At 43.9% G+C, this 21,625-nt stretch overlaps 1 protein-coding gene across 1 annotated transcript in view; it reads left to right on the forward strand.

Moving 5' to 3' along the window:
- The window catches only part of LOC144761865 (synaptosomal-associated protein 25-like), a 332,753-nt gene that overhangs the window by 154,814 nt on the left and 156,314 nt on the right, over window positions 1-21,625 (forward strand). The window contains exon 2 of the mRNA XM_078647085.1: window positions 18,682-18,814. Within this exon, the coding sequence (XP_078503211.1) occupies window positions 18,743-18,814 (72 nt within the window). The 5' untranslated portion in view covers window positions 18,682-18,742. The remainder of the gene's footprint in view (window positions 1-18,681; window positions 18,815-21,625) is intronic.

Below are 21,625 nucleotides of genomic sequence, written 5' to 3' on the forward strand. Positions count from 1 at the left end.
GGGTGCCGACATGTCCAAGGAAAACAGCGGTGGGCTCAGTACTGGCTGGGCTCCGACGAGTAGCCGAGTCCTGTGTGCGCTGTTTGTGCACCCGCCGCCTCCGTGATGCTCTGCTTCAGAAAGGCAGAGACTAGGGGCAGGGCAACCTATACATCGCGGAGGCGGGGGGGCGAAAGTGACACATACTCAGTGTGACTTTCACACTTCCTTTCACCCCCTCCCCTGCATCTTGCGAGGTGAGATGACAGGAAGTACTTTGCATATCTTGCGCCGGCTAAGCTGCAATATGTTCATCCTGCCATGACCAGACGCTATCTTTCCACATCGTGCGTGGCGCCCCTGGCTCCTGATAACGGCGCACCAGGGCGTCGCGGCGCACAGTTTGGGAACCACTGGCCTAGTGCCTGACACCCTGGCAAAACGTATGGCTCGCACTGCTCAACTGACAGGAGACACATTGTCCATGCCACGGCTCAGCCTAGCGGCTACACTGATGTAACTAATAGTGGGGAAATTGGTGGACTGGCATCATACCACTTCAGCGGCCCTGCTTATGCTGGAGGAGGTGAGGGGTTGGGGGAACTAGAGCACGTATATTGCATTACAGCGTGAACTTGCGACCGTCCACGTCCACTATGTGGATGGTGACGTGTGAACCTGGTGACACCCCCAAGTGGGTGTACCCCACTAAGAGTTTGACATTACAGTTAAAGGTTGTTCAGGGATGACTTTGGCAAAGTTCGGGGGCTAAAGTGGGTGGGGGGAGGGTGGGAATTTCGGAATATTTCCAACTGCAATTTCTGTGTCTGAGAAGCATGGCGAACTCCTTAGTTGTGTATTATGATGCGAAAGATGTTTATATACAACGCATACCACCATCGATTTCGGTCACTGTAAAATGTTTCCATCAGTACGCACTGTACAGGCAGCGATATAAATGCAAGGTGCACACCATTGATATCCAAGTACACACTCATGGCAGGTACTAACACGCTCAAATTTGTAACGTGGAATGTAAGGGGACTATGCGACCCGAAAAAGATCAGGCGACTCTTTGCTTACTTTGACAGGGTAAAAGTTAGCATTGTGTTTTTACAGGAAACGCACTTAGTACGAGACGGTACTTCCACACTAGGCACTAAATGGGCTGAGTCTGTCACCAACTCGAGCTTCTCGTCGTACTCTAGAGGGGTAAGCATATTGATCAAAAAGGGAACAGGTTTTGAGATCACAAGCATACACAGAGACACAGACGGGAGGAGCGTTATAATAGCTGGAGTGGTAAGGCGGCAGAAGATACTCTTAGTAAACACGTACGGGCCTAATGTGGATGACCCGGAATTTTTCAGACAGGTGTGGCACACTATCGTCGACATGCAGACAACTCACGTGATATGGGGTGGGGATTTCAATGTTACCCTACGGGATACTCTGGACAGGGCAACACATACGCTGGAACAACACGGCAAAGCGCGGTTAATGCTGCGTGACGCCATGGAAGACCTACACATGGTAGATTTATGGAGGACACGTAACCCAGTATCATCTATAGCGACACATATAAATGCAGCAAACAATAGTTGGTCTAGGCTAGACTACTGGCTGGGCACACAGGAGGTACTCTCATGGGTTAGGGACATAACTCACCTACCACGAACACTTTCGGATCATGGTCCAGTACTATTAGACATCGCTATACCATATTACGACCCACCACCTTTTACTTGGCGTTTCAACGCGGCTGCACTGCAAGACCCCATATATGTTGATACCATTCACAAGGCAATAGTAGATTACTTCGATCTCAACGCCCCAACTACTGAGGACCCTGGTCTGCTATGGGAGGCCTTCAAGGCCACGATACGGGGGATCTGTATCAGCACTACCTCAGGCATCCTCAAAGATATAAGACGACAACTGCACACACGGGAAAAAGCTATACAAACTTTGGAGCAAACATATACCCAGACGGGCGACGCTGCTGTTTTGGGGGAAATTAAAGCGCTACTAACGGAATACAATGAGTTCGCAACGGACGAACTGAAGTATGTGTCAAAGCGAGCGACAGCAAGGAGATATGGGGAAGGAGGTAGGCCTGGAAGGGAATTGGCCGCAAAGATATGCGCAGGTAGAGCCCCACAAAACATAACGTCCATTAGCACAGACACAGGGGAGGTGATCACAGACACCAAAGGGATATTAACAGAATCTATGAACACTTACGAGACACTTTACACGGCGCGCCCATCACCAACACAGGATGATTTACTACACTACATGGAAGATATAGAGCTGGCATGGCTCGCTGACGGGCACAGGAAATATTTAGAACGCCCGGTTACAGTGGAGGAAGTGACTGATACCATTAGGAGATTACCAAATAGCAAAGCACCTGGGCCAGACGGCTTTGCCACGGAATTCTATAAAAAGTACGCCGACATACTCGCACCATACTTGGTGCAGCTGTACGGGGCGGCACATGAAGCTCAGACGCTACCAGCGTCAATGAGGGAAGCACTGCTCGTCGCATTATTGAAACCAGGTAAAGAGGTAGATAAATGTGACTCATACCGCCCTCTTTCCTTATTGAATGTGGACACTAAAATCATAGCTAGTCTGCTAGCGGACAGGTTAAAGCCCCTTATGCCTTTGCTAATCAGGCCAGACCAATCTGGTTTTATCCCCGACAGGGCGACTACACATAACACTCGTACATTGTTCGCATTGACCCATTATCTAACACCGGAAACGAAGGCGGTGGCTGTGTTACTGGACGCAGCTAAAGCATTTGACACAATCGGCTGGCCCTTTATCCATGCAGTACTGGTGCGTATGGGGTTTCCGTGGATCTTTCTGGGTTGGATAGCGATGTTATATTCAAACTTAACAGCACGCATCAGAGTGAACAGGTACATATCAGAACCCATTCCAATATGCAGAGGTACTCGACAAGGGTGCCCGCTCTCGCCGATGCTATTTGCGTTGGTGCTAGAGCCGCTAGCATGTAAAATCCGGCAGCATCACCACTATTCAGCGATTCAAATGCCCTCCAGACCCATACATATCTCGCTGTACGCAGACGACATGGTGCTCTATGTTAAAAATCCTGAACAACACCTTAATCCACTCCTGAGAGAGTACATTAAGTTTGGCCTACAATCCGGGTTGCAGATTAACTGGGATAAATCCCTTGTTCTATCCTTAACAGACAGCACCTGCCCGACCAAACTGGACTATCCTTTAAAATGGCAGGAGGAACCCACGAAATATTTAGGTATATGGTTCCACAGAGACCCGGAATTGGTGATAAGGACAAATTACGGGCGGGCCATATCATCGCTAGAGGATAAAGTTAAGCGATGGAACAGACTTCCCCTATCGTTGGCAGACAGGGCGGCAATTGTAAAAATGGTGCTTCTACCGAAGTTTCTGTACCTATTTAATAATATCCCAATAAAACCGCCTGCAGTCGTATTCCGTAATATTAAAACATTGGTCCTCAATTTGTTGTGGGCGGGGAAACAAGCGAGGATGGAATTACGTACCATGACGCTGCCATATACTAAGGGGGGCTTCAAGGTGCCGGACTTCTACTTATATTATTTATGCGCGCAAGCGCAATACGCACATTTCTGGTACCACGAGGTGCCCTTCTTGACACATGTGGCCGTAGAGGCGGGTGACACTGACCCAATCCCACTAGCCAATATACTGACGCATAAACGCACTAAACTGCATGAACGTGACATTAATCCGGTTAATACCACTGCCGAGGCATGGCGGCTGATAGGCAAGGCAACAAACAGCTTACCGCTATACGCACTGACACTTCCTCTGGCACATCACCCAGCTCTTTCGGTAACGCAGGAGCAGGTCGGCATGGATCTGTTCAAGCGGGCGGGACTAGACACTCTTGGGGACCTATACGATGGTGGGGTCTTCCTAACACTGGACAAGCTACAATACATCACAAACCCGTCTCCATTGTTTAGTTTCAACTACTATAGACTACAAAGAGCGCTTAGGGAACACTACCCGACACATCCGAAGGAACCTCCCACACTCGCACCCCTTCAACTACTCCTAACTACACCGACGGCGTCTCATCTAGTATCCAAACTGTATGCAAATGTACAAGAGGCGGTGGGGGCGAATACACACAAGGCTAGGGACAGATGGAGCGCTGGACTGGCAGAACCTCTCACTGACTTGGAATGGGATTCCTCCTGTGCGCTCACTGGTATGTTGACTCCTAACGGGAACTTGAAAATAATACACTACAAGTATTTGCACCAGGTGTACCACACGCCTCAGAGATTACATAAATATGGTTTGCGGGACGATTCACAATGTTGTAGGTGTAAACAAGAAGATGCGGACTTCATGCATCTAGCGTGGCACTGCCGCAAAGTGGCGGGGTATTGGGAATGCGTAGTGCAGGTTGGGAACGAGATGCTAGGGACCTCTATGCTGTGTGATGCGAAAATCTGTTTGTTGGGCATTATCCCGCAACTTAGAGCATTGAAACGCAAATTTTGTGCTATAGCGCTTTTACTGGCTAAGAGAAGGGTGTCTATGCACTGGAATGGCAGAAGGGCCCCTGAGGTAAAGAACTGGATAAAGGATATGGTGTATTGTCGAGACACACTCGCAACGTATGAGGAAGAGCTGCCAGGTGGCTCTAGACCCAAAGATTATTGGGGGTACTTACGGGCGTATTTATTGGCACATGGTGGTTCTGGATCGGAGACGGAGATAGAGTGACCTGCAGGTACGACAATGACAACTCGGAGCGAACAAGTTCCGTAATAATGGCACTGAGGAGGGAGGATGCTGTGACGCAGAGGGATTATAGCAGAAGGAGAACTAAAAGTTGGGGACTACACTGTTTGGTTTGTTTCGGTTAAGGTACTAAAAAATGAAAAAACTTTGAAAATGTAAGATTACTGATTTATAAGTGAGCGAATACAGCACTGATATACATGTGGGTGCTATCAGACAATACGCCGCCGGTCCGCTGGATGTCGGCTGATGGGCCGTGTAAAACTGATACCAATGATCTTGATTTTGAGTGCGGGTAGCCGGCCATTTATGGATGTAGGCGTATGCACTGTATATGTTTTCCTTTTTTCTGTCTGTAAGCGACGTGAAGTGCATTGAACCTCTTACTTCAATAAATAAATAATAAAAAAAAAAAAAAGTCCTAATTTAATGTTTGACTTTGAATAGAAGGTATATAAGAATTTATACTCCCACATATCTCATGTATTGCTGCAGACATGGCCGCGTCTGATAAAATAATTATCACTGATTTTTAAAAAAAAATCTTGAAGACCATTTTAGTGTCACTGTAGTAGTTTCTATTAAAAATATGAAGAACGAATAGATCTCATTCTCCAAAGTAGTTTAACAGCCCGTATTGCTCTTTCCTTTTGTTATGCCAACAGCTAGTTTTTAACAGAAGGGCAAATTCTGGTTGAATAGGGAAGTTCAGAAACACACCGTAAATTATAACCTGCATTAAGAAGGCTGTCCTAAAACAAGCACTGCCAAAGTCAACAAACTCCTTTTGATCAGTTAGCTTGTTTATATTAAAAGAAGAGCAGATGATTGAGCATTGTGTATGGAGGAATGTGTGAGAAGATTAATAAATAAAAGAATAAGAGGGAATATGAATGAGCGAATGAGCAATGGATAAATAAGAGAAAGGGTAGATATATTTTGAATGGATGTATAAGTGTGAGGACTGATGAAGGTTGTGAGTGTGTGAGTGAATTGATAGATAAATGAATGAATGTATGCACAATTAAATGAATGAGAGTGTAAAGGCGGCCCCAATTAACTTACACATATCCTAGTAGATCTGGTGCATTTCTGCTCTCTCTGTTTCACGCAATGCAGCTCAGCAAGTTCCCTTGCTGCTTTGCCTGTAACTTTAGTAAATCAGGGCCTTAGTTCATTTCTCTACCATTGGATCAAAGGTATTTTCTCTTGATTTCATCTACATGTCCTTGCAGCATATCATCCTGTGGTGGCGCAGCTTGTCAGTATTAATTGTTTAATTATTTTATGTAATTTTAAGACATATACTTTTTCAGCAAAATTTGAAGCAGGCCTTTTTGTTGGGTACCTCTGTACTTGTCCAAGGTTAAAGTCAATCAATCAATCAAGAGTTTGTTAAGTGCGGCTACTCACCTGTGATGGTCTCAAGAGGGGTATAGGGAGGCTTATGACCAGGTGCGAGTACAGGCTCAAGTGTATTACATTCACCTATCTTTATGAAATGCGAAACACCGTCCTATTTAGCCTGATGTTGAGGGAGGAGGAGGTGTCAACCTATTTGTGAGCCACACCAAAGCTATTAGGACAGCTCAAGGAAACTCATCTCCTGCTAGGACAAATCCTGTTCCTGGAAGAGTTCGTTAAGGTGTTAAGGAGATAATTAGCCGCTAACCACTGCACTTTAAATACATTCATGGCAGTGTTTAATGGTCATCTCTCACTCATTGAAAATTGGCACCAAACCATTGCCTGTTTAAGACTTTTTTAAGCACACGTGCTTAGTAAAAAATTTACTTTTTATGCTGGACAGCCATTACTTTCTCCTTTGCCTGTTTTAAACAAGCATTTGCAATGCAATAGGTTTCGCATTACTGAAACTGAGCTATTAGCATTTCTAATAATAATGTGTTATGACTTACCAGGTGGAAGTAGAGCACTACATAAATGCCAATACCATGCTATCCTGAATTAGAAATGTCCTATAACTTAAAAATAAAATAGCACAATTCCACCGCAAAATCCACAGAAAACGCTTACTCTTCTTCTCATATAATTAGCATTTTGATGATGCACGCAAACGGAGCAATCCAATTCACACTCTCTACGCATATGGTTTTGGTGCAGGTGAAAGACCTAGGGGTGTCAGGAACTTGTCTAACAGTGTAAGCCACTAATATGCTGGCAGCATTTGTTACTGGTAGGGTTGAAGAGGCTTTGGCAGTGGAATATTGTCTCTAGCAGATGAGAGAGATCCAGAACATCCCATGCTAGGGTTCTGTTATGTCTATATTTGGCCTCAGTTTCTTTTCTTGGCTCGCTGGGCTCGTGGTGCTTCCAGGGCTCATGGACATGCTGTAGTTCTTTGTATCGAGCCCAGGGTTCCATGATTCGGCTGTTATTGAAATGGAGTTTCCCCGGCTGAGCTTGCTGGGTTTTGTTCATCTCCACTTATCAAATAAAAGGCTTCTTCATAATAGGGCATAGCTTTGCATTTATTTATTATATTTTGGCGATGATTGAAGAGAGAGAGCAATGGAACATGGAGCTGACAACCCGCTTGTAACTGAACCCACATAATGATCGATCGACCCCTCAGCTCATCCGAATACTCGTATGTATGTACTACGAGGTAGTGCGCTGTAAGGTACGTTGCGAGTCCCTTTTACTCACCACATACTTCTATTGACTCTTACCACGCTTCTACAGGAAGCTTTCTGGTGGCAGCATCTCCTCAAACCACGCTGTGGGCGGTGACTTGTGTAGGCTCATTAATTAAAGCGCAAGGGCACATCTGCTTTAAAGCGGTGAGGGCGTTCGTCAAGTCTACTGACTGCTCACGCTTTGAGTGTATTGTTGTGGTTAAAGCGGCTCATCACACTGGCAATTTTATAGCAGACCCACTTAAAGTGGCAACGCCAAGTCTGCATCCCACTTTCAAGCACTTGGGATGTACAAACAGCTGGGAAGTTTTATTATTGCTTCGGTGACACACACACCTTATTTACTCATAGTGTGTCAAGTCTGCGCTTTACTTTGTCGACACTTCCCTCCCACTTACGGAATTCTGTGACACAGACACATTTCTACATGTGTCATGGTGCTAATTTCTTTTTTGTACTATCGGTGATACACACACCTTACAAACCATCTATCTCGTCAATGTGGTGATACACACACCTGGTCATCCATATTGTGTATCACGGTACCACGTTATTACTGGTGACACACACACCTGACAACTTATTATCTGCAACTGTGTTTTTATATTCTAATATTGTAATTTTGGACATTTACAGTTCATATCACCAAACTGGGTTATTGTCAAAATGAATATTGTTAATTCTATATCTGCACCACCTCCATTTCTTATGTCTGCCGGGGAACCATCCATGAAATGGGAGGATTGGTGTGACTGTTTTGAAAATGATCTTGTGGTACTTGATGGCTCAAAAATTTCTGCGGTTTGTAAAAAGGCTTTACTCTTATGTGCTTTGGGGAAGGAGGCACAATATATTTTTAAGTATCTTCCAACTTCAGAAAAAGAGGTTGATGACGTGTATAAGGATGGCATGGTTAGACTACGCATTAGATTCACTAAACAAGAGAATGTGGTCATACGTAGACACAAATTTTATACTCAACCCCAAAAGTCAAATGAAACCATTGATTAATTTGTGTCAAGGTTAAGAGAGTTATCTACTAAATGCCAATTTGGTCCTATGCAAGATGACATGATCGGGGATCAGTTATTACTACAGTGTTACAGCAAGAAAGCTCAAGAAAGGTTATGGGCGGCTAGCAACCCTACTTTAAAGGAAGCCATCACTATTGCTAAAGGGGTGGAAGAGTCTGAGAAGTGTATGAGAGAGTTGAAAACAATTCAACAAGATAAGAGATCGGAAGTTGCTGTGTTACAATCTAGCTATGAGGATGTGAATGCTATACATGGAAAACAAGTTAAGGGCATAGCCTCTGCTGTTAAGACAAATTTATATAAGCCTCCTACTCCGTCTTGGCACACAGCTAACAGTCGAACATGTCATAGGTGTGGTAGCAGTTGTCATCTAGCTGACTCCAATAATTGTTTTGCCATTGGTAAAGAGTGTCTTAAGTGTGGTAAAAAGGGACATTATATGCGCTTGTGTAAGACCACTGCAAAAATATTGCTGCCATAGATGATGACGTTGATGATGATGATGATAATGATGTCAGAGTTATTAAGGTCAAGGCTTATGAGGCTGGTTCTACTGATATGGGAAGGGGCTTGACTTGTCCAACGGCTGATTTTGCTATCAATGGGCATCTGTTGTCTTGAGTAGTGGATACTGAGTCAATATAAACCGTTATTCCTAAAGCTCTATATGATTCAATTTGTAAAAATGTCAAATTCATACCCTCAGATGGCATCTTGAAGGGTTATCAGGGTGCCAATATTGGTGTTGTGGGCTATTTTGAGGCACATATTGCTTTTCAGAACAGGTCGACAAAGTTTATGTTGCTCATGAGGGTCCGGCCATTTTAGGGGGGCTTCACCAGTACGATCTTAATATCAGAGTGGATCCCAGGGCTGATCAACCCGTAATGTGCATTAATGATTGTAGTTCAAAGTATTTTGCAAGTACATGCCAAAGTTTTTGATACTGTTTTGGGGGAGACTGTGGGTTGTCAACATGAAACAAAACTGAGAAAGGATGCATTGCCTGTCAAGCATGTTGCAAGAAGGATACCTTTAGCCCCAAGGGCTCAAATCAGGGACATTATTAAACAAATGCTTAATGAAGGCATTACTGAAACTGTAGAGGGTGCGGATTGGTTATCTCCTGTGGTTAATACGCAAAAACAAGATGTCTCTCTTCATTTTTGTGTGGACTTGAGGAGCTTAAACAAAGGTAGCTTTCCACTCCCAAACGTCAATGAGATTATTTTTAGTCTGGCTGGAATTAAACTGTTCTCTAAACTGGATTTACGCAGTGCGTACCATCAAATTAAACTTCATCCTGATTCTAAAAAGTACACTTCTTTTATAACAACCGAATTTAACAGGCTTCCGTTTGGTCTGTGTTCTGCTTGCTGCCAGTGCCTTCCAACGGATTATTACGGAGATTTTTAATGGTATATATCGTGTAGTATTTTTTCAGGATGACGTTTTAGTTCATGGTATGAACGTCAAGGATTATAATTCAATCTTGGATCAAGTTTTGTCCCGTTTGTCTGCTGCTGGTTTGACGCTACGTAAAAACAAGTGTGCTTTTGCCATTGAGGAAGTTGACTATCTTGGTTATCATGTCACCAAAGATGGCATTCGACCTAGTCATGATCTGGTCAATGCCATAGTAAATGTAAAGGTACCGGATGATAGAGACAAATTAATATCTTTCATGGGCAGGGTCGAATACTATGCCAAATTTGTCAAACATTTTGCGGATAAGGTGAAACCTATAAGGGAATTGTTGAGGAAGGGCAAGACATTTTCATGGAGGCTGATCAGCGTAAAACCTTCAGTTTGGTTAAGGAGAACATTGTTAATGCTGACATTTTAACTGGCTTTCTCCCACTTTTACCTACCATTTTGACTGTGGATGCCAGTGCTGTGGACATTGGGGATGTTCTAACTCAGAGACATGCAGGACAAGAAAGGACGTTCACCTTTGCGTCTCGCTCACTAACTGATACTGAGAGTAATGATTCGGTTATCGAGCATGAGGCATTGGCGGCTGCTTGAGCCACTAGACACTTCAGGGTCTTTCTGTGAGGTGTCGTGTTCACTCTAAGGATGGATCATAAGCCATTGTTAACATTTTTGGGTCCTGATGTCATTAAGATCTGTTCAGGCAGACTTGCTTGCTTAGCTGTCAGTGTGCAAGATTTTTTTGTGCAAAGTTGAATATTTACCTGCTTGGTGTACGAGTATTGAGGATTGTTTGTCCAGGCTGCCTGACACTAAAGCTGTTTCTACTGACTTGATCACAGCAAGTGTTGTTGCCAGTTTGGAAGACCTCAATGAGGATGTAGGTAGAGCCATTTCGAGAGAGGACTGGTTGGAAGGTATGAGGAATGATAAGATTCTGGCTGGTGTGGTCAGGATGGTCAGAGAAGGCGTGTCCAGGAAGAGTACCATGTCACCTGGTCTCAGACCCTATGTATAATTACAAGATCAAGTCTCCACACAGGGTGACTATGTTGTGTTGAGGGGTGAGAGGTATATGCCACCTGAATCTTTTATGACTCGTGTAATTGCTATGCCCCATGAAGGTCATTTGGGTCACGCTTTAACTGGAAAACAGTTGAAAGAAAGATTTTGGTGGCCAGGGATGGATGGTCATGTGAAGGAGTGGGTGGAGAAATGTGAGAGTTGCAAAAAGTCTGAGAAGAGGCTGCGTGTGGGTTTGGACAAACCAACGTCCTCTCAACATTTTGTAGGTGTGGAAGGGGTTTGGCAAAAGGTTTGCATGGACTTTATTAGTCCTTTTAATGAGCTGCATGACAATGAGAAGTTTGCTTTGGTGTTGTTGGATTGGGCGTCTAGGTGGGTGTAGGTTGCTTTTATGAGAAATAATAATATGGAATCCACCATCAAAGTGCTCAGTGAGGTGTTTCGTAGGAAAGGCATACCAGCTTTGCTTCTTTCGGATAATGACACACAATTTCCCTCAAAGGAAATGGAGCATTATTTTGAGAATGTTAGTTTGAAACACTTGGGTACATCTTGTACAATCCACAAGGGAACGGTTTGTGTGAAAGAGTTCACAGACCAGTAAAAGACCCTATGCAATTAGCTTTAGTAGCCAATTCTTCTGTATAACATGAAATTAAAGAAATGTTGTGGGCTTACCGCACCACGGTGCATCAGGGAATGGCAAAATCTCCTTTTGAGTTAATGAGGGGTAGACAGCTGGTACAAAGATGGTCCCACTTGGCTACTTAAGAATCAGGTATATGTTTCTTCTAGCCGGTGTCATCAAGATATCATCAAGGGCAAAAGAAGTGTGTGCCCTGGTGATTTGGTAAAGGTCAAGCCTGGTGTTGTACACAAAGGTTTTAACAAATTCAGAGGACCTTTTCTTGTGAAATCTGTGGGGGGAAATTATGTTAAATTGCACAATGGTCAAACTTGGATCCTCAAAGGTAGCCTTGTATCAAAGACAAGGTAATCCTTTGCCTAATTGTCCTTCATTGCAGGTGGCGCATTCCTTTTCAGATGCTGTTCCCAGTCGTGGTAATGGGATTGCCTGTTCAGGAATACAGGTTGCCTGCATATTTAAAAGATATTGTGTAATTTTTGCTTTGCAGGAAGGGAGTGGTGTCATGGTTTGTTTTGCTGTTTATATTTCTGTTACACATCTTACTTTTTGTTTAAGTTTCCTTTTTGCTTCTTATCACCTTGGCTGCTGCTGATATCCCCCTCCTGTGCTGGGCCATAATGTTAATGGGTGTGGTCATGACGAGCTCAGCTCGTCATGAGCACCCTAGAGGTATACCTCATGACGAGCTGAGCTCGTCATGAGCATCGAAGGGGTTATTTTGCCCTTTCCTTCCTGTTTGTTTTTGGAAGGAGAGGGGATGTGTTATGTTTATATTTGACCTCTGTTTCTTTTCTTGGCTCGCTGAGCTCACCGTGCTGCCTGGGCTCGTGGACATGCTGTAGTTCTTTGTCTCAAGCCCAGGGATCCGTGATTTGGCCGCTACTGAGAGGCAGTTACCCCGGCTGAGCTGGTCGGGTTTTGTTCAACTCTACTCAAATAAACAGCTTCTTCATACTACAGATCAACTTTGCATGTATTTATTATAGGTTCCCACTCTAAACTGTTCACCCACAAGCTGTACTCACGTGAATTCATGCTTCTGAAGATTCCTGTAATGATTTGCTATCCTGGGATCATTTTTGTCTTCTCAAACAAATGCCAGGACGGATGGAAAACTATTGTCCAGCATAGTGACATTCCTTTCAATATGAAACATGAAAAATGATTCCACGTCAAACTTAATTTGCTGAGTATTCCTAGATTAAGATACAAGCTCCAATTACAGAATCCACAGATCCACATGCTTTCCTCAATATCTATATATATATACTTTGGCACCCCAAAGAAACAACATCACCACTATGTACTTTCATGGGTCTTAAACTAACTTTCCAGTGCCAAACAGGCAACCTCCATAAATAAAGTTCAAGAAGCTGAAGCAGAAGACTATTTTTTTCCCGACAGTACTACTTGCAATGTTTTCTGATCATGCCATACTTAAGAGAAACCCCATAGCACAAATATGTATGTGAACGGTTCACTGCACATCAGAGGAAACAGATGCACGGGCTACAGAAACAAGTCGGAAAATAAAATGAAATGGGACCAGAGATGTAAAAATTCAGTGAGGAAATGATACATGGCATTTTGAAACACAAGCAAGAATGTTGATAAGCACTTTTGGAAAACCACAAAGAAAGTGATAGCGCTGCATTGAGTCCAGACACAAATATCAATACAACAAAAGCAATTGGAAAAGGGCTGGAGGTATCACTAAAAACAAAAGTCAGATATGAGAGGGGAAAGTGATCAGTTCACCTGTGAAAATCCCGTCACTACCAGAGGTTTTAAGCTCATCATTGCCGGCGGCTAGCGGGGTGAGTAACAATCTTAAAATCCAACTCTCTCCATATTAGAAAGCCATGGAAGTTAAACACCCCTCCCCAACCCCTTGACCTCCCCCACTCAAGCCTCTCCTAGTCCCCCAAGCTACTGTTTCCCGTTAGTCAACACAATTTATTTTCTCTGAGTTTACAAACCAAACCCCGCCTCCCCGACTGGAGTTTTGTGTGCCGATGATGTAACAAGATGCTTTCATAATGAACCTCGGCTGTTATGTTGCTGCCAATGTAGGGCGACCTGCCACTCATGGCTGCTACGGGGTTGGGAACGCTCCCCCGGTCAGGATAGAGAACAAAAACTCCCACCTAGGAGAGATTTTCACAGAGGAACCCTAGTTATGCCCACATGGCCGCCTTCATGCCCCTTTAAGTGAAATTGACGCTGGGTTGCCATCTGTTGTTCTCAGGAAGAGAGAGTATCCACCATAAAACAGCATAGACACTGGTCTACGCATCAGTGGCTGCGCAATGGGGGTGTGTGTGTCTTGAATGACTTCCACGTTGCTTCGAGGCAAAGCTAAGTCTCTAACGGTAGGATTGAGCCACGCCTTCATGACATGTCCTATTTTCAAGTGGCAATTCCTCGTTTTGCTTAGAAATAACATGGCCACCTATGAGAACAGCCTGCCCGCAAGAGGCATTTTATTTATAATTCCCATAGGAAGAGCACACTGGTTTTTTTTTTACCAGTACTCCATTTACATAACATGTTGAAATCTGTAAGAGCTTTAGAAATGTAGAGAAAAAAGTATTAGACAATTATTTAATGTGATAAAGCATCTTCGTGTGGTAATGCTTTGTTGTTATCAGACCAATGGGCAAAGTGCATTTCAGCAAGCCCAAACCAAATGAACATCCTACCAAAAACAAGCCCAACTGACAGTGGACATCAAGAAGTGCAAAAAGGTTAAAAAAAACAGCCCTGTGGGGGAGGCTACACTAACAAAACTGTGGCATTAAGAGGTTGTTGGAGGGAGGAATATTATATTTTAATATAAACAGCTATGGCACCAAAGCTGAACACAGGCAAACAGTAAGAGAACAGGAAACCAAGAAAAAATGTGTCCCTCAAAGAACATATATAGAACCATAACGGAATGAGATAGTACTTAGTCCCTGCTGCCTGGGAGGAACAGAAGAGAAAAGAAGGGATGGAAAGGCAAAACTGACCATTAGCAAGCAAGGATTTTAAAAAGATACTTGAACAAACAAATCAAAAGCAGGGGGGTGACTTTAGAAGATCGTATGCTTATGCTTGACCTAAAAAGTTCACTTTTTGATAATTCGAAACTCAGTGACACCTTTATATGCTAGAAAGATGCATGTGATTATCAGTAGTTGATAACAACTTTTAAATATTATTCTCACCTTATGAGAGCTAAGATTATTTTTATTTGTTGTTGTTATAGTGCACATGTAGTCAGGAGCCAACATATATACAGCAGGCAAATTCTTTTCCTTGGCAAATCTAATCTCCATGGCATCAGATACAGTGAAGTATTTCGATCAGGCATTTACCTCAGCACCTTCCAAGGTGTAATATGTGGGGCCAAGCAGCCAATAAACATCGATGACTTGCCTTCTATTCTGAGGACAAAGTCTCACCCAACCAATTCAGGGTGACCAGGCTTGCTCAACACTATTAGAATATCTTTTCTCCTACGTGAATGGTTATGAATATTTCAGTGCCAAAGCTTTGGCCCTGTGGCTCTGGTGGTCTGAGAAGAAGATTTTGTTAATGGAGTCATAACAAACACTAGATTTAACTATTAGCAAATTCTAAACTAGTGGTCACAAAGTAATTATGGATGTCCAAAAGCGAAATTGCATCAGGGGCGGCTCTAGGCTCATGGTGGCCCTGGGCAGGGAGCGTAGGTAGGAGGGCCCAGAAGAGGGGGTCCAGGTGGGGCGGAGCCCCCCGGAGCTCAGGAAGGTGTGTTAATAAAACGTCCAGAAAAGGTGTTAGATGACCAGTACCTGCAGGTGTTCCTACCATTCCGAATTCGTCTCAGAACGATAAAATTTAGGAGGAGGAGGGTATTGTGACACATGACATGGCCAGCAGTGGGTAGGGAAAAAAGAAGCCAATCAGGAACCAGGAGGAACGCAGGTGCGGAGGCCAGTGAAGAAGTGGGGGTCAGGGTGTTTGGAAGTGGAACAGAGCCGGAGGCCGCCAAATCCCTGCCATGGGCCGCCATGCAAATAGGTAGGTATCCATTCTCAGAGGATTATTATAACATAACATAACATAACAACATAACATGTGTATTTGTAAAGCGCACGATTACCCGTAGGCGTCCTGGCGCTGAATAACAGATGTTTATTGTTACCCAACTCAATGGTACTCATTTTAGCGACCTCAGATGGATGAAAGGCTGAGTGGACCCGCCGGGATCTGAACCTGTGACCATGAGGTCGAACACAGGCCCCTGCAGTGGCTGCTTTAGTCCACTGAGCCAGCAGACCCGGATTATATTAAGGATATATACATAGCTGCCAAGGTTTCAGATTGCTATGTGGGACACTTTCATAATTCCAGTGAAATTATGAGTGACATTTCAATGACTAGGAGTGACACTTTTTCGCAAGCAAAATCAAGGAAGGAAGAATAGGAAAACGTATACATAACAGCAATTGCGCCCACTTGAGCAACAAGACTCTCTAAGAAGATGTTTAAACTGTTGGAAATAACCAGAAACTGAAGCACCTAGTGCCCTTCTAAGCTGACCATTCTGTTAAACAAAACGAGGATTCAGATATGCACCACTCATTGACAGTGCGCGCCACACCACTGCAAACAAAAGAAGGTTTCTCTAATTTCAATAAAGGGAGTTATTGTAGTAGGGTCAGATTATGCGTTGCAAAACCGGCGCAAGGTGCCTGCACTTGCTCACCTCAAGTACAGAGAATAACATAATGACTGCTATAAAGGGGGGAAAAAAGAAAAGAAGGTGATGAGGACTGTTTTCCAGATTGGGTCTCATCACTTGAAAGCAGACATCATCGGTCGCTGGGGTACTGAATGTATCCGAGGCGCAGACTTCACTACCGAAATTTTGAGCAGGTGTTCCTCTTAATTTCTTCTGCTCTGACAAACGTTACATTTTATTAAGAGCCCTGGTCGTTTTACAAGTTCACATGTTATAAGATGTTTAATGTTGCACTTACTTACTTGGATTTGAGGCAGGCTGGTACATGATCTCACAGGTGCAGGCCCGAGTCACTGACCCCTAATACGGCGGGATCATGAATATACCACAGTCACACTACCCATTCTGAACAGAGCAGCAGGCCGAAAGTGCACTGGGGACAGTATTCTCTGTAGTGATTCAGGGCGGCAGCAGGCTCACAACGGCGGGTCGGCATCAGCCAACGTTGGAGGGGTCGAGGGAAGCACACATTCTGCCATTGACTCTGAGAGTGGAACCGGGGAGGGGGCAGACTCACCGATCTGGTCCTGCTCTTGATCTTGATGTTTCTGTGACAGTGTGCAGCAGCCACTAGTGCAGTTAGATAATTAACGGCAGGGGGAAGCAGGGCCCATTGATCCTGCTTAGAGGACCAGCAACCAGACAGTTGAGCTGCGAAGAGAAATATCCACGACTCTGCCGATTGCTTGTACCCCCCCCACTGCAATCGGTGTGTTACTCCATGATGTGATGTCACGGGCTGCCTGCAGCACTCTCACTCGGCCCGGCCAAGCTTCCGGTTTGGAAATGTATTCCCTGCGGTCGGCATCCATGACTTTATTCTGCCCCCACAGCACAGACGGCCCAGCAGTGCAGAAGGTGCGTTCAGCGGTGTTTCAAGGCAGCCGAGCCCCATCATTTTGGCGCCGCCCGCTAACCATTGAGCAGCCGGCCTCCACCTCCAATTTAACTCCCAGCGCGCACCCTGTCAGCAGGATGTGACGTCGCAAGAGGAGATAAAAAGGAGGAAAGTGTCCAGTTTTTTAGGGAGACTGCAGAACAGAAGGCTAGGCACTCACTGCTGAGAGCAGCGTTGCCTCCCCCCTCTGTCTCGGACCGATAATTGGCAGTGAGTGAGAGAGTGGTGTCTGAAAGGTGCGCAGCGGCTGGAGCAATTTGCAACATTGTAGCACTCTGACTCCAGAGCGGAGCAGTGTGTTAAATCGTTAACTATTACCTTACTGAGCCAGCTGGCTGCTGGCACGTCTGTGTGGAGCAGCAGAGCCGACGCAGAGAGGCACGCACATTCGCAAGGGGCGCCCGCTGGCACGCCGCATAGCCGTGTTTCAGAGTGCATTAAGTGGAAGGCCTGTATATGATGGCGTGGCGGCCCCTGGGGTTTGGCGGCCCTGTGCAGGTGCACAGCTTGCACATGCCTAAGGCCGGCCCTAATTGCATATATGTCACCAGTGACAGTTACAAACAACCAACTGCTAATGAACGCGAGCTTTGACATATGTGAATGACATAACTAATGGTTGAGGGCCGCTCAGTTGTTGCCCCTTTCTCTTTGTAGTTTGCATTAGATCAACAAGACAGCTCAAGCTATCTTTAGCAATACCTAAAAGCAATCTTCCTATATAGCTCTCCACACGTTTTCAGACCTTACCCTATTTTTCATTCTTGATATCAAATGTTTGCTATACCTTAAAATGTTATCATGATGCTTTCGTCTTTGTCTTAGTTGGGAAAGCACTGCACATTTCCAACTAGAATAATTGTTTTGAGTCTTACAGACCACCAGCAAGCATCCTGATCGTGGCTTCAGATCAAGAGCGCAGTTAGCAAGTTTGTTGATTTTCTTCCTGATGCAGGCTGTTACGAAGACAGGGCACATATGGGGCTACACATGGGGAATGTTAAATATTCCACCTCCAAACTGAAACGTTTCACTAGATTTCCATTACTACATTTTGGGCATGTTCACATGACTAAGGTTGGAATCTCGCGTTGTTGAAAAGTTCTCTTTTAGTGAGGTCTTGAAATGTTTACAAGGTTTTGTAGGTCATTGTGGTATTTTTTCCATTACCTGCATAATAGTTTTGTCAAGAAGTTTGCATTTGGGACTATGGTCAGTCATACAGAGAAATTCTCACCCTAGATAACCATATTCAATGGTGTATAGTTATGATTTGTAGTTTATAGTTATGATTTGCCTAGTGAATTTTTAGTAAGGTATTTTAACAAGAGAATTGGGCTTTCAATTTTGGTGCACGTTAAAGCAAATGTCCAGACAAGGGTTCATGTTCTATCTGTTACTCAGCCTTATTTTTTGTTGTTTTTCAGTCTTGTACTGGATCCCCCTCATATTTAATTTGAAGCTCTTCTGAAGGTGTGCACAGCCAGGATGGCAGACGATGCTGACATGCGCAATGAGTTGGAGTCAATGCAGCAGCGTGCTGATCAAGTCACTGATGAGGTGAGTGTGTGACAACGATTCAGGACATTCTGAAGGCTAATACTATTATCAGACCTTTTCAATCAAACCTCCAAAATATAACTTACTTTACCTGATGTCTCATCACTTAAAGCCATATTTGCAAAACATTAACCCAAATTTACAAGTGTAAATTTAATCCTACATTCAGAGTAAAGGAATCTTTTTTGAGGAATTTTCAAACAAATCCTGAAATGCCATGTGCCTCTTGTGACAGTCACAGTTTGCTAGGCATGATCCCATACATAAGCATTTACACATGCCTCATTGTTATATTGTGTACATGGTCTAATTACTTAGGATTGATTTGCATTGTCTGACTTTTTTCTTTTCTTGTCTCCACAACCCTTCTAATTTTGGGGCTGTTAAATCACCATTTCTATACTGGATACAAATGTACCTCTCCTCGTCACACAAGTAAATGTCTGAGTTTACCACGGTGGAAATGTGCCTTGCAACAGTTTTAAATGATAGAGTTCAGCGAAAGGTTTTGAGTATTCAGAAAAAGAATGGCGCCCAACACATAACGGTAATAATATGGAGAAATGTTAAAAGTAAAAATGGTGCTTCTTGGTCAGAGGAAAACCAAAACTTCTGAAAAAAAGAGTGGGGAGGACCGCTGGTTTAATTCAAACAAAATCCAGAGCACACAAACAAAAGTAACTTTCTGTGAAGGTAATCACATATGTCAATAAAGATAAGATCGTAAAGATTATAAACCAATGGTTCCTTCAATTGCTTAATATATTTCCAAATGGTACTCCCGTCAAGGGAGATCCCAAGAACAAAAACCAGCCGACACGTGTTTCGTCAAATCGGGCAAATTGCCCAACCCCGTATAGCTCCACAACAGCCTAGCTCACAGCCACCGCTGATCACTAGATGGCATTACCCACCTGTCTTGCGAACCTTTGACTTTGCTTCCCTTTCACCTCGTACTGGCCGCAAAAGGCCCGTCTCTTAACTTAACCCGACTAGGACCGGGTTGGAATTATCACCGGTCCCCCGATACCGCCATCTTACACACCATCTCAACCCTGAAGAGTCACGGGTGATTGCCCGATTTGACGAAACACGTGTCGGCTGGTTTTTGTTCTTGGGATCTCCCTTGACGGGAGTACCATTTGGAAATATATAAAGCAATTGAAGGAACCATTGGTTAACGATCTTATCTTTATTGACATATGTGATTACCTGCACAGAAAGTTACTTTTGTTTGTGTGCTCTGGATTTTGTTTGAGTTTTAAATGATAGTCAGTTCACAAATTTTCCAAGGTTATCCTCACACATAACTGAACACCTTGTGTGATATTGCCAGTGAATATATACTCTTATAAGTGTAAATCCAGCTTTTTTGACTACTCTATTTGAATTTACATTTGTAATACAATCTGTTTCCATACCTGAGTTCTACCTGGGTGTGAAGAAGACTTTGCAAATTGGGCCCTTTGGCATTTAGGAGCCAATCAGTCCTCTTTGGCAATAGGGTGCTGTTCTAATATTTTACCCAAGGTATCAAAATGCTGTACTGATCTCTGATTAAACCCATGAACTCAGTGAAAATACAATGCAACACTCACATCTTCAGATGGATATGCACATGCCAGCCCTTAGCCACAATGCTTGGTCCCCACTGTTGTAGCCATCTATCATTTTAAAGTGGTGGCACATCTGTTCAACTCTGAGGAACTTATACAGTGCATGGCTACCCGAATTGGGCCTCCTAGAGCTGAAATAGTTCAGGCACAGAACTCACCGAGTTATGCAAATAAGATGCTTCCTGAAGCTGAGCTCATCTTCCTCCATCCATAGCCTGATGAGCAGGGAGTTACATAGTTTGTAAACCAGGTAAGCAGGTTCTCTGCACTATAGGAATTATTGCTAGATGAGAAGTAGAGGATCTCAAAGTTCTTGTTAGGTTATAGCCTCGTATCTGCAGCTGTAAAAGAATAGGGCCATTTTTATGATAAACCCTGAGAACAATACAAATAGCTTTACATTTACAGGCACATTTGCGATCGCAAATGGTGTGAATCGCAAAAATCGGCCGTTTGCGATCGCAAAATCAGCTTTTAGGATGCATCAAGGGTGAAGGACCACACAGTTTGAGAATTCGCAAATATTTGCGAATTCTCAAATTGCGATTGCATTTAAGGAATCGCATTTTGCGATTCCTTAAACGCAATGCATGAACGTTTTAAAAATAGCGATTTCGCAATTACAGCGAGCAAATTACCATGAGGTTGAACTTCATGGTAATTTGCGAAAACTTTGAAAAATGAACTTTTGTGCATTTTTCAAAGTTTCATGTTGTGCACACACATGCCCTTAGGGCATGTGTGTGCACAACATATGTGCTCAGATTAATTTCAGGGGTGCAACAGGGTGTCCTTTGGACACCCCTGCACCCTTGAAATCGCATTCTCAATTTGCGATTCGCTAATTGCGATTCGCAAATTGAGAATGTCTTCCCATTCATTCCTATGGGCTTCTAGGCCCATAGGAATGAATGGGGAGGTATTCCTTAATTGCGAGTCGCAATTAAGGAATATTTAGAAATCGCAATTTTTTCAGCGATTTCTTCATGCATAGGCTTTTGCGATTTCTTAATTGCGATTCCTTAAAAATCGCAATTAAGAAATCGCAAAAGCCAACAATGATGCATGTGCCTGATAGTCCTCTGTTTTATAGGTAGCCAGTGCAGGGCGGCCAGGGATCCTGAAATATTGTGGTGTCTAGGCATGCTTATTAAAAGACACACCACTGCATTTTGCACCACCTGCAATCTATTTA

Source organism: Lissotriton helveticus, chromosome 6 (assembly GCF_964261635.1).
Source record: "Lissotriton helveticus chromosome 6, aLisHel1.1, whole genome shotgun sequence".
Classification (NCBI taxonomy): domain Eukaryota; kingdom Metazoa; phylum Chordata; class Amphibia; order Caudata; family Salamandridae; genus Lissotriton; species Lissotriton helveticus.